Source organism: Gobio gobio (genome assembly GCF_949357685.1).
Source record: "Gobio gobio genome assembly, chromosome: 20".
Lineage (NCBI taxonomy): Eukaryota > Metazoa > Chordata > Actinopteri > Cypriniformes > Gobionidae > Gobio > Gobio gobio.
The window spans coordinates 21,794,189-21,807,965 of record NC_137113.1 but is presented as its reverse complement, the minus strand read 5'-3'; the positions used below and the strand labels follow the sequence as shown (position 1 = coordinate 21,807,965).

The window sequence follows — 13,777 nt, the reverse complement described above, 5'->3', positions numbered from 1 at the left end:
CTTCCATTTGTGCTATTTCCAATGTTGACTGTTTTTGTTTTGCTTTGCTTGTATGTTGTTTTTGTTTGGTTGTTTTTTGTGTTTTTGTTTAGTTTGGTCTAGTTTTGTTTTTTGTTTTTGTATCGTTTCATTGTTTTTGTGTTACGTTTTGTTTTGGTGTGTGTTTTGTTTGGTTGCTTTTGTTTTTGTTTTGTTTCATTATTTTTTGTTGCATTTTGTTATGTTTTGCGTGTGTTTTGTTTGTTTGATTTTGTTTGGTTGTTTTTGTGTTTTGTTTAATTGTTTCTTGTATTTTGTTTTTGTTTTGTTTCATTGTTATTGTGTTGCATTTTGTTTTGGTGTGTCTTTTGTTTTTTGTTAGTTTTGTTTGGTTGTTTTTGTTTGTTTTTTTGTTTTTGTTTTATTTAATTGTTTTTGTGTTGCATTTTGTTTTGCTTTGGTGTGTTTTGTTTAATTTTGTTTTGTTTGGTTGTTTTTTGTGTTTTGCTTTTGTTTGATTGTTTCTTGTGTTTTTGTCTAGTTTGTTTTTTTTGGTTGTTTTTTGTTTTGCTTAATTTCATTTAATTGTTTTTTGTGTTGTGTTTTGTTTGTTGTTTGATTTTGTTTTGTTTGGTTGTTTTTTGTGTTTTTGTTTAGTTTGGTCTAGTTTTGTTTTTGTATCGTTTCATTGTTTTTGTGTTGCATTTTGTTTGGTTGCTTTTGTTTTTGTTTTATTATTTTCTTGTTGCATTTTGTTAAGTTTTGCGTGTGTTTTGTTTGGTTGTTTTTGTGTTTTGTTTCATTGTTTCTTGTATTTTGTTTTGTTTCATTGTTATTGTGTTGCATTTTGTTTTGGTGTGTCTTTTGTTAGTTTTGTTTGGTTGTTTTTGTGTTTTGTTTTTGTTTGGATGTTTTTTGTTTTGGTTGTTTTGGTTTTATTTCATTGTTTTTGTGTTGCATTTTGTTTTGGTGTGTCTTTTGTTAGTTTTGTTTGGTTGTTATTGTTTGGTTGTTTTTATGTTGCGTTTTGCTTTGCTGTGTTTTGTTTTTTTGTTTGATTTTGTTTTGTTTGGTTGTTTTTTTGTGTTTTGCTTTTGTTTGATTGTTTCTTGTGTTTTTGTCTAGTTTGGTTTTGTTTGGTTGTTTTTTGTTTTGCTTCATTTCATGTCATTTGTTTTTTTGTGTTGTGTTTTGTTTGCAAAATAATCATAAAGATGAGTAGGTATGTCCAAACGTTGGATTGATACTCGTCTCTCTACCTAGACAGAAGCAGAAGGGCTAGGTATTATCATGTGCTTTCATCAGACTGGAAGACTATAACTTACTAGCATTTGTGTTGCTGAGAGAGATATTCCATCTCATAACATATTCAAATGCAGATACTGTTGATGCTGTGAATTGGTTCAGGTGACAGCTTCAATCCCCAGCCTCTGAGGTTTCCCACAGATTATTGTGGCTGGGTAAAATGGAAATGAGAAGTGAGAGACGGCAAAACAAACACAAAGGCAGTCACTGTGCATACATGAGATGAATAATGTGAATAGAGTGGACAGATCTTCACCTCATTTTTGGCCTGTCATTTCTAAAAGAAGAATATTAGAAGTTGCTTTATTATTTCAGTTGTTTATCACTAGATTTTTTTAGTTTACATGTGGGACCAAACAGTTTATAGGCCCCAGGTTGGGTTTGAACCTAAGGCACCAATATAAGAAAACTGATTTGTTTGACTTTTTTTTTTGGATTTAAGTTCATTAGAGGTCTATGTCTTATCTAGTATTTGTTGGGGAGTAACTAGGTTAAGAGACTAAGTTAAGGAGAATAAACACCAACAGGGTTATAATAACCTGCTGTCTGTACATTATTCTGCTTATTATATGACTACTTAAAATAAACAATGAAATAAATGCATGGACAGTAAATATTTTAATGTAATTATCTATTTTAGAATACTGTACAGTTTTCAATAAGAAAAATTGTCAATTTCAACACAGAAAACAATAGACCTAGCAACAACACAAACACTAATTTTATATATGTGAGATTTAATGTGTGTAATATATAAATGTATACATTTTTATTGCTAATGCTCTTCCAACTTATGGTTTTATAGATTTTTATTTTACTGCTTTAACTGGAGTCTCCTGAGGTTCTAGGCATCAATCAAATGTTTTATGCTCTCTATAAAATTAACACTGATGTCCTTCAAGGGCATTTTGACTGCAGGCGGTAACTCTTTTGGAATCACAAGAACAGGGTATTAACGTTTAAAAGTATCTGGAAGTATAGTTTAAGATGCCCATCTCCTTTGCTTTTTTAGCAGCATAATGGAAGCAGCACCGGTGGCTCTAACCTTCGTGCCAGTGGCCTGATGATCCGTAAGAGACGACCCAACTGGATCGATGCTCCCGATGACAGCTTCTTCCTGGTTTCCCGAGAGACGAGGTGTGCAATCCAAACCTTGCTGTCCATTTTGGCACTTTTTCCCATGGCATCGCACTCCTCAAACCTAAACTTGTCTTGCCTTGTTCACTAAGGGACACTGAAATACACTGGCCCGTATATAGAGCCTAGAGACAAATTTAATAGAAAACAGCAGGGCAGACACACTCCATGTCAAAAAGGAACCCTTACCTTGTTCTCTCATGATTGGCACCTGCAGAGATTATCTCCTGAGATGGCATGACACATCTGATTACGTTTCCATCATTTTGATTCAACCTTCACCTAAGAGTGACTGATTTTGGTGACAGGATTGGCACATGTGTAATTACTGCATTGGTCATACCCAGTGACAGTGGCGGGTAAGAGGGTCTAAGCCAGAGTTGTCAGTGTAAGAAATGGGTCAGTCAATCTCAGACGTCAGAGTCAATTTTTCACTAACAAAGATCCTATAATTAACAATACCCATGATCCCATTAATCTGTGGTGGCATGGAGAGACAACTGAAAACAAATGATTTTTGATGCAGATTGAGGTTAGTTTTAATCCAGAGAGATGAGACTCCACAGGTAACTTACTTTACAAACACACATACGCTACCAGTCAAAAGTTTGAGCACACAAGACTGATTTCAATGATTCTCGTGATCCTAAAACCTGTTGTGCTTAAATGCTTGAAATTAGTAAAATTTTTCAATTTTATAAAGATTACATTTTGCATAGTATTTATTTATTTATTTGAAAGGGACAAGTTGATGAATAAGTTACATATTTTAAGAAAATAAAATAAACGTATTGGTTTCATAGTTATGCAACCTTTTTGCAATCGTTTTTTGTTTTTCTTTGCTTTGCTATGCTTTGTTTTTCTGTTTGTTTTGCTTTGCTTTTGTTTTGTTTTTATTTTAACCCTCTGGTCCTCTTCGGTCAAAAATGAACGAAACGTTTTACGTTTTGAAATTTAAACTTTTTTTGCTTCATCGGAATGGGATGACACTAGGTGACTTTTGTCGCATTAGCTATGTGAACACACAAAAAAATCATGGAGATGATTCGGTTATTTTAAAGGGTCGAAAAAAACCCTTACACATGTCTCCTTCGCGGTCAAAAATGGCCGACACAGGAAATGAATGGGAAATACGCAAAAATACAAAAACTCAGGGAATCTTTTGGTGATACAAACTACAAATCAGCCATGATCCAGAAAAAAGTGCACAGCAATGTAGGGGTGACTCGGTAAAATATCAAGAGTGCAAAATAGACACAACCAACTCCCCCTCCCCCCGCACACATATATATATATATATGTGTGTGTATATATATATATATATATATATATATATATATATATATATATATATATATATATATATATATATATATATATATATATATATATATATATGAACTAGTGCGACTATAACACAGAGCACATTTTTGCAAATGTGTGAAACAAAATCAATAATTCAGCCACAATGCAGTAAAAAAAAAAAACAGCAAGGAAGAGGTCACACTCTAAAACATCAAGAGTTCAAAACAGACACACACTCTCAAACACACACTCATGTAAACACACTCAGAGACACAGACACAAATCACAATATAATACCCATACAAATAAACGGGTGTGGATGTATCAACGTGGTAAAATTAAAACCAAAATTCTCAAATAAGAGGTTAAAATAAGATCTATTATGCTGTGATTACATTACACAAAATTTTTCAACTAAACATCGAAATAAATCTAATTAATAAACTAAATTAACCATTTAAACTAAATTACTGATCTAATTATTGATCTAAAGCCCACACTGTCACTGTATGATAATTGAAATGAACTGATGACATCAGCGTTTTCTCCAGAATGGCTATACAGCTGAATAAAATTATGCTGCATTATTTTCCTGTTTAACACTGTAAAGCTGCTTTGAAACAATCTACATTGTTAAAAGCGCTATATAAATAAAGTTGACTTGACTTGACTTGATAAAACATACCTGTTAATTTTTGTTAAATTTTTATTGAATTTTGATGTTATATGTTCAAAATTCTCCTCTCTTCTCAGGTTTGAATGTAATAAAATGTATGCAAAAACTGACACTTCAAATCAACATTAAAAAAAAATCTAAACCGTGACAAAAAGTAGTCTTTGAGAATGTCTAAGTATAAATCCAAATCAGGAACTTAATAAAAAATAAGTATTTATGTCTAAAAACAGGGGGGGGGTTCAATTTTAAGGCTTCTCTTTTGACCGAGAAAAAGCCAAGTGTGACCCTTAAACGAAGAGGACCAGAGGGTTACGGTTTGCGTTTTTGTTTTGCTTTGCTTAGTTTTTTTATTTAAGGTTTGTTTTGAGTTTTGTTTTCTTTTAAGTTTTTTTTGGTTTTTCTGTTTAGTTAAGTGTGTCCAAACTTTTGATTGCTAGTGTACTTGTCTTATTACCTTGCAGAGATACACAGATTTTTGTGAATTGTCTTTTTTATGTTCTTATAACAATGTATAGGCATAGCAAAATATCAGCAGTGATGTTTAGACTGAAGATGGTCTCACAGCCATCCTCCATCAATTGTCAGTAATTTGGAGTAAAGATTAACTTGAAATTTGCTGTTAATTCTCAGTCAACTGAAATGAAATATAAAAGGATTAAGAGCCGCAGACATTATTGGCTCACTTTTTACCAAATATGTAAGACTGCATGAATTTTTCACATGCTAATGATTGACATCCCTGTTTGCAGTGAGTTTAAAGTACAGACTGGATGTGAAGTGTGTCTGAAGTTCTAGTTACATTCAACTAAAAATAAACTAGAGTTAATTAATTACAAATAAAGATAATTTGTTTTGACCAGGGGAAATTGGACACGATTTGCCCTGTTGTATAATGGATCAAAGTGTTTTTTGACTACCTTTTTAGTGACTGTTTGCTTGTCTCGTTTTGTTGCTGCAGCTGTTAGACACCTGATCATGGTAAGATCGCATGCACCGTACACAAAGGCTAAACCACATTACCTGTGGAGTCTTGCAAAATGTATGAAATGTATAACCAAAAGAGACACTCAATTAAAGGAGTAGTTCACTTCAGAATTCAAATTTCCTGATAATTTACTCACCCCCCACGTCATCCAAGATGTTCATGTCTTTCTTTCTTCAGTCAAAAAGAAATTAAGGTTTTTGAGGGAAACATTCCAGGATTTTTCTCCATAATAGTGGACTTCAATGGGGTACAACGGTTTGAAGGTCCAAATTGCAGTTTCAATGCAGCTTCAAAGGGTTCTACAGACGAGGAATAAGGGTCTTATGTAGCGGAATTATCGAACCAAAATGTATAAACTTTTTAACCAGAAATGCTCGCCACGCATTAGGTCATCACGTTGGAACGGTCACGCGTGACATAGGCGGAAGTATTGCGGTAGGGCGAAAAACTACATTTCATTTTCTCCTCCAACGTCAAAATCGTCCGACATCATTGCTTTACCTTTTTTTGTGAGGGGCATTTGACTTATTTTTTGCACGTTCTCTTTGTAAACACGTGGTCGGTACTTTTGCATTCGTCACGCGAGTCCTTTCTAACAAGATGACGTAATGTGTGGCGCATGGCAGATCAGAGCAAGAAGAGCATTTCTGGTTAAAAAGTACATAAATTGTATATTTTTTTTTAGAAAATGGCTGATCGTTTCGCTAGATAAGACCCTTGTTCCAAGGGAAACAGCAATTTGGACCCCATTAAAGTCCACTATATGGAGAAAAACCTTAATTTATTTTCGTCTGAAGAAAGAAAGACATGAACATATTGGATGACGCGGGGGTGAGTAAATTATCAGGAAATTTTAATTCTGAAGTGAACTACTCCTTTGACCTGTACACTTAAAATGAAGCGCCATCCTGGTGGCTTTTGACACCTCAACCTGCAAAATGTGTTTTATGCTTAATGTGGATCAGATAAATAGAAGTCAGATAGTCATAATAGTTCACCCTCAGCAGCAAGGGGTTTGGTTTTAATATCATTGGCATTGAGAAGTAGATGCGAGCTGAAGCTCGAAGAAAAATGCCTCTCCATTACATCCACATCCATATGAGCCATGACTTGCACAGCTCCCTATGGCCTCCAGCACTGGAGCGGATGCTAGGCTAAATTTAGTGCCCCTGCTCTGAAAGATTAGCCTTTAACAAGGCAGGAGACCCAGAGACAAATGGGATCTGGTCTGTGCCTGAGCCTGGTTCTCTTGCGGTTTTACGCCCTCATCACACTCTGTCAGGAGTCTCTTTCACTCAAATTGCAATCAGTTCTACATTCAGATGTTCGAGTTGATGTTAAAATAGATAGTCAACTGAAACCGTCTTTACATTTGAATGTTTCTCACTGTAGCATTAAAGGTTTGCGGTCGCTTTGCGAAAGAACTGATCAGATCCATCAGTGCAAAAGCATGCAGTCTAATCACATTAGGCTGTGTGGTGGAAATATAGGTCTTTGTGTTAATTTAGCGTCATTTATGAAGTAAACAGATGATATAAATGCAAGTACACGTACACGGTACATTCTAGATTGTCATTATATATTTCTTGTTCGAGTTAACAGTGCTTTCATTAAGGGCTGTCCCCTGTGGATGCCTGTAGGCCTCATTCATTTTGCATGAACTTTAGACCCAGGCGATTCTTTCATTTCTCTTTTTGTTATATGGACCTGATCATGAGTAGAACCTTAGCCATGTTGACGTATATCATTTTAATAATTACAAGCTCTTATATCTGTAACATGTGCCAAGCTGAACACAATTGTAGCCTATCGCACACAGGAAACCCACGATCGCCAAAGATCGCAATCATTCTCCCCTCACATTGCAAAACTTGCAAAATATGATAGAGCACGTTCTTCTTGTTTTAGAAATATCCTGTTTGCACACAAACTATTGCACAACACAGGGGGTTGCGTGATAGTTTCATGGTTATTCTAAATTATTGCAGTGACGTGACCCTGGACCACAAAACCAGTCATAAGTTGCACGGGTATATTTGTGGCAATAGCCAACAATACATTGTATTGTTTTTTTCTTTTATGCCAAAAATCATTAGGATATTAAGTAAAGATCATGTTCCATGAATATATTTTGTAAATGTCCTACCGTAAATAAATCACAAATGTATTATTATTAGTAATATGCGTTGCTAAGGACTTCATTTGGACAACTTTAAAGGCGATTTTCTCAAAATTTTGCACCTTCAGATTCCAGATTTTCAAATAGTTGTACCTCAGCCGAATATATCCTATCCTAACAAACCACACATCAATGGAAAGCTCATTTATTCAGCTTTATAAATCTCAATTTCCAAAAATTGACCCTTATGACTGGTTTTGTGGTCCATGGGTCACATATAGGCTATATAAAATTGTAAAATATTTTTGAAAGAAGCCTCTTATGCTTACGAATGGACAGTTCACACCAAGAATGATAACAGATAACTATATCGATAACCATATTAGTGTTCACACCAACGCCACTTTAAATGCTCGAGCTCTTTAAAGCAGGAAGGATTCTGATTGGTTGTCAATGTTTTTATCGTTCATCATCTGGGAAAAAAAAAAATCATTCTGAAAGTGATTCCAACAATATCGTTATAGTTGTTGTGTGGACTCTATTCTTTTATATTTAAAACGATTTTTAGAATGACATATTTATATTTATCATTATAGTTATACAGTAATACTGTGAAATATTATTACAATTTAGGATACCTGTTTTCTATTTTATTTCATTGCTAAAAACATTAACTAGCAAATGTAAATGTTTTGAAAAAGCTTTTAGGGATATATATTGAATTATATACGTAAATAAATAAAATATTTATCCAGCTCAGTCATAAATCAAACCACAAAAAGTACCAATTTTGTTGTTAAATGTACGTTTTGCATGATGACATTCCCAAAGACAATGATGTGTTATGTTTTATTTTCCCGTTCCTCTCAGGAAAGCCAGGAGGCTGCTCTCCCGTTCACAGTTAAGAAGAGCATGTAGACAACCATGTGAGCAGATCAGCCTGCGCAGGGTCCCCCAGGGGCCAGCGCAGGTACCTTTACTGGCGCCCCCTCACCCCAGTTTACGGATGCGAGGTCCAATCGTCATCCACGACTGACCCTCGTCTTCATTGTTCTCCACAGTCTGTCAGTTTATCATTTCCTTTTTACGTTTGGAGTTTCATTTGCATTTTCTGATTCCTCTTATTCTACTTCCTCTTGAACTTTCGCTTCCTCCTCTGGCTCACAGTAATAAAGCATTTCCCTAATAACCCACCCACTAAAAAAATAATCCTTGTATATTCAGCACCTCCTTGGATGGCAGATTAAGGCTCTCGTTTCAATATCTTTCTAAGTACTGAATGCTCATTAAGTTTCAATACAAGCTCAACTTAAACACTTTTACCTAGCAGCAACTAATAATGTCGGCTCTGAAAATCTCTGGCTGCGGGAACTAAACTTACAGGGTTCCACAAATGTGTATCATGTACAGATCAATGCTGATGCTGACCATTCAACAGACTCTTTTGAGACGTGTTAGTGTACTCTTTGTAAATTCAGTTAGCTCTGCATTGAATGGTTTCCTTTATTTCTCTGTATCTTCTGTGCGTATCATGAAAAGTACAAGTTTGTGAGCTGTTTTTATATTGTGTCCACGCGAGGACTGGATTGTATGTTGAGTTTACAGGCTAATTGGTGGTTTTAATTGAGAGCATGTTTCAATAGATTCTTTTAACTGGAGATGTTGTAATGATTTGTGGAAGTCAAAGCAGTCTTTGCAACTCTTAAATATTCATCTAATGTTCCCCTGGACATTAAAGACTCTTTCAGATGCCAGTAATACCTTTTGGATTTTTGTAAGGAATTCATTTATTGGCTTGGGGGTGCTAAGAAAGCCAACCACCAATTGAAATGAGAAATTGACCCTTGACAGAAGTCATAATTCAAATTTGGCTGAGGGAATATGTATTATCCCGGCTGTGTATATAGCATGTGACAGTGAAACAATAAGCTATTTTGTTTTCAATGCCTCATACATTTTTGTTGTATTTCATTGTATGTCACACATTTACTGAAAAAATGCTAAATAAAAAGCGCAGTACAGATTGTACGTCTGTGTAATGGTGCAAGAAGCAATCGATGATGCATGTTGGTTATAAAAACAAACAGAAAATCAAAACGGTGTGCTGTATACCATATAGACATTAGAAAATATAGGGTCATGCCGATCTTAAAGGGATAGTTCACATAAAAAATTATTATTCGGTCATCATTTTCTTTACCCCACGTCGTTCTAAAACTGATGTATAACACAAAAGAAGATTTTAAAAAAATACAAAACCCGGAATTGCTGTTTTGGGCCGCATTGACTTAACCCTTAAACGCATACCTCGGGTCTATAGTGACCCGGGACGTCATTCACTAGCTACCCTCCTCCTCATTAATTTTTTTAAAGTTAGACATCAACCTTCTTAATATCAATTAATTTTAAACAATATAACAAGAAAAAAATTATAAAATTATAAAACAATGCATGTTTTCCCATTCATTTTTTGTAAAAATTGTATAGGGTCGCTAACGACCCGAGGTGTGTAATAGTGCAAGTATACTTTTTCTGCACAATAATAATTGAATGTTTTAATGACCTTTTTTCCACAATGTGACAATGTCTGATACACAATGATGAAGTGACGTTTCACTCATAGTTACCGCAGGCAGAAAATAAAATAATAGGAAGTGTCATCAGCAAAACTTGAAATGGCTCAGCGATTTCATTTAATTTCCATTCTCCCAATTGCAATGATTGTAACAAACAACAATTTCTCAGGTAGATTAACGTTTTCTTCTGTTCGTCTTCACACTCATCTGGAACTTCGTCACCCCCAATGAGTTGGTTTTGCCTTTCAGGGTGTCGCGGAACCAAGCGTTAATGTGGCAGTAGATGACTGGATCCAGTGCACAGTTCATGTAGGATAAAGCTAAAGAGGCATGAAGACATACTATGAGGGATTTAGAACAGGGAAACACTTGAAGGAAGATGCCAAAAGTGACTGTAGGTAGGAAACACAGAACGAACATGATCACAAGAAACAGGAGCAATCTCACTGCCCGCTTCACCCTGCGGTGTGCCCCCTTTGACTGAAGACTGTGGACGTGAGAGAAAACACGCACAAAACTGAAGACCACAAGTGTGAACGCAAGCAGGACCTCTATCAGCTGTACTGAATTATATATCCTCATTTGAACCGACGGCCATGTCCAGGAGAGATAACTATGGCATGTGAGCTTTGAAGAGTTTTTCTGTGATGGGAGAACCAGATTCAAGGCGGGTGGAAGGCGAAGAAGTAGAACACCCACCCAAACAGTGATAACCAACACTATTGCTTGTCTCACACTCACTCGACAAATGCGATGGTGTGGGTGAAGTATCCTGAAGAAGCGGTCCACAGCTAAAATTGACATGAAAGCCATGCTTGTTGAGTAATTTACAGATATAATATACAGAATGAGGCGGCAAAAGGATTCTCCAAAAATCCAGTCTTCACCACGAAAGAGATAATCTATGCGGAAAGGCAGCCCAGCGAGGAGTAGGAGGTCAGATATTACCAAGCAGAAGAGATACACGTTGCAAGCTTTCCATGGAGACTTGAAGAACAAAATCCACAGAGCAAACACCATTCCAGGCAACCCAAAAATAAACTCCAAAATGAGAATGTGCTTCAAAATGGAAGAAACTATGGTCTGAGGTTCCACGCAGAAGGTGACGTTACTCATGATGAAAAGCAGCGTGATCTTGTAACCTAGAAGGTCATTAATATTGTGTTAACAAAGTTAATATGTAAAACATAGACAAATCTTGATATACAGATCAGTGTCGCACATTTATCATTTACTATTAAACTCTAGGGGTGAGCAGGGGACAACCTAGTTTTCCTCACATGCTAGTATGACAAAACTTAGTGTATTTACTATTTCCAATGCAAAACTATAGAGGAAAAACTGCACCAAATTCGAAAACCATTGGAAGATATCACTGAACGTTTAGTTAACCATAGCAAAAATAAATTACTCACTTAAGTAAATTTTTCATCTAAATATTTAAATCAAGACAAATCTGCTATTATTTTAATCTCCAATCGTTCTTGTTTTGACTAGTCCTTTAATGCTAGCTAGCAGATCACACTATAGTAACGAAACAAGACCACATAATTGTAGCTACAAGACGTGTGAAAATAATGTGTAAAAAATAGAAATACTCTGAAGCTCAAGTGGATTTACACAAACTGAGAAAGTCAAAAAGTCAGTTTGTGCCCCGCACTCCCCCTATAGGCTACTTTAAAAGTTAGGCTGCGCAATAAAGATGTTGTTGTCCAGTTCTGCTCAGTTAGTGAATTCTAGAGTAGCCTAGTCAAAATTATGTTTTATTCATTAGTCCATCTCAGGCAAAATAATGAAGAATAGAATATATAATCAAAGTAAATTAAAAGCATTTTCAGACTTACCAAACGATCAGGGCGGTCGTTATCGTTGTTGTGGAGGAGACAATTTTGTAACTTGTAAGTTGCTGTCTATTAAGAGGAAACGATACCAGTACTGTGGGCAGAGCACGGAATTATCTTTACGTTTTTTAAGAGTTATTTGTTGTTATTATTTTATATGGCAAAGCAGCATTCACATCATATTCTCGGTATGCGGTGAATTTCGAATTTTTTGTCGAAATGTGATGTCACTTCAGGGCAGTAGAGCGCGTGTAGACATGACGTCAAAACCCGGAAAACTATTTCCCCAGTGGTTCCCTCGAGACTTACTTATGGGTTTCTTATCTTAATTATGGGGTTTTATCATCAATTTCTTTCTCTCTCAGAGACTGTGTCTTCATATAGAGATTACCATTTTGATCGTGAAAAGCATCTAAATTGCTTAGAAAGTGCAGGCATCCCAATTCTCCCGGAAGGTCCGGGAGGATCCCGCATATTGATAGCGGCTCCCTGACGCCCACAAATGAATATCCCGTAAATCGAGCGAGCGAGAGAGAAACTTTGTTTCCATTTGGTAAAGTGCGTTTTCGAACTTGTGAACCGATTGCAAGTGACAAGTGGTCAGCCAAGACGCATCGCCGTTACACATGGTAGGCTATTATCACGTGTTTTAAATGCGTGTGGACCGTGAGACCTGGTGGAGACCTTTATTTTTATTTTATTTTTTACAGTCTATGGTGGAGACCCTCGCCTCTTTTTTCGTCACACTCACTTTTTCTCTACAAAGTTAAACATATGTTACGACTCATGCAATTACTAGAAATAAGAAATGTATAAAACACAATTTATTTACAAATATTATTTTTTTTACATAAAACAGACATGGAGCATACATACTGTATGGCAGATCTATGTATTCATAAACATGTTTTCGAGGACATTGATCAATTTACTTATTTCATACAAAGTAAAGCATTAGATTCTACAAATAGCCTAACTCTTTTTTTCAGAATAAGGGATTTATTTATTTATCCTTTATTTTACCTGGAAATACTCCCATTGAGATATAAATCTTTTCCACCAGGGAGTCCCGGCCAAAATGACAGCACAATGTTTCACAACAAAATAAAATAAATCTAAAGACACACAAAACGAGAAATAAAACAACAAGAAGAAAAAAAATCCTGTCCAGCACTCATATGATTAGGCCTACAGTTCTTAAGTATGTTTTTTGAAAGTTAATAAAAAATGTGATGGGATGTGTCATAATTATCTAGCCTATATATTATATATTTATGTTATCATTTATTTTAAGACAAAAGTCAACTGTGTTCATTGAATATGTAGGCTACTTCTAAAAATGGCTATGTTTGACAATTTTTTTGTATTGATTGCTGACAGTAGAGATGACATTAATGAAATACAACTTTGTATACAATACACAAAAACAATATGTTCAATGTCATCTGAACATACAGGAGAGAGAAAAAAATGAACAATGATTTGCTAAAAAAGAAAATAAAGGAAAAATAGGAGATGGAAAAAAGACCATGGGGGTAAGATGTTATGTTATACATCAGTTAGAGTGTACAAATTAAAGTAATTACAAATTGAGGTTGTTTTAGGACTTGCTTTCTTATTTACTGAGGATGCATTTTCAATTTGTTCAGAAAACTTGTATAATTTGTGAAGAAAATAATTTATAACAAAGCAAACTTTGTTTTTACAGTGGTGTGAGGAAAAAATTATCCAAAAAGTAATGTCTTTAAAGGTTACTGATATATTTTACTGCTGTATATTATCTTTAATAAATGTGTCAATATTTTCCATAGTTGTTCAGTATAGAAACATGACCAAAATAAATGATAAACAGTT

At 35.2% G+C, this 13,777-nt stretch overlaps 2 protein-coding genes across 3 annotated transcripts in view; one reads left to right on the top strand and one right to left on the bottom strand.

Annotated features, from left to right (window-relative positions):
• The window catches only part of mta3 (metastasis associated 1 family, member 3), a 49,701-nt gene extending 40,120 nt beyond the window's left edge, over window positions 1-9,581 (top strand). The window contains exons 18-20 of one of the 2 annotated variants that reach the window (XM_079801188.1): window positions 2,297-2,421; window positions 5,361-5,380; window positions 8,377-9,581. In XM_079801188.1, coding sequence (XP_079657314.1) covers window positions 2,297-2,421; window positions 5,361-5,367 — 132 coding nt within the window. In that variant the 3' untranslated portion in view covers window positions 5,368-5,380; window positions 8,377-9,581. The remainder of the gene's footprint in view (window positions 1-2,296; window positions 2,422-5,360; window positions 5,381-8,376) is intronic. The other variant, XM_079801187.1, reaches the window with a different exon arrangement.
• Window positions 9,582-10,155: 574 nt separating this feature from the next.
• LOC307116804 (oxoeicosanoid receptor 1-like) lies at window positions 10,156-11,958 on the bottom strand. The gene is made up of 2 exons (XM_079801193.1): window positions 11,927-11,958; window positions 10,156-11,224 (listed from the first exon to the last, which is right to left on the bottom strand). The coding sequence occupies exon 2, from the start codon at window positions 11,196-11,198 to the stop codon at window positions 10,257-10,259; it is 942 nt and encodes a 313-aa protein (XP_079657319.1). The 5' UTR covers window positions 11,199-11,224; window positions 11,927-11,958; the 3' UTR covers window positions 10,156-10,256.
• Window positions 11,959-13,777: the final 1,819 nt, after the last annotated feature.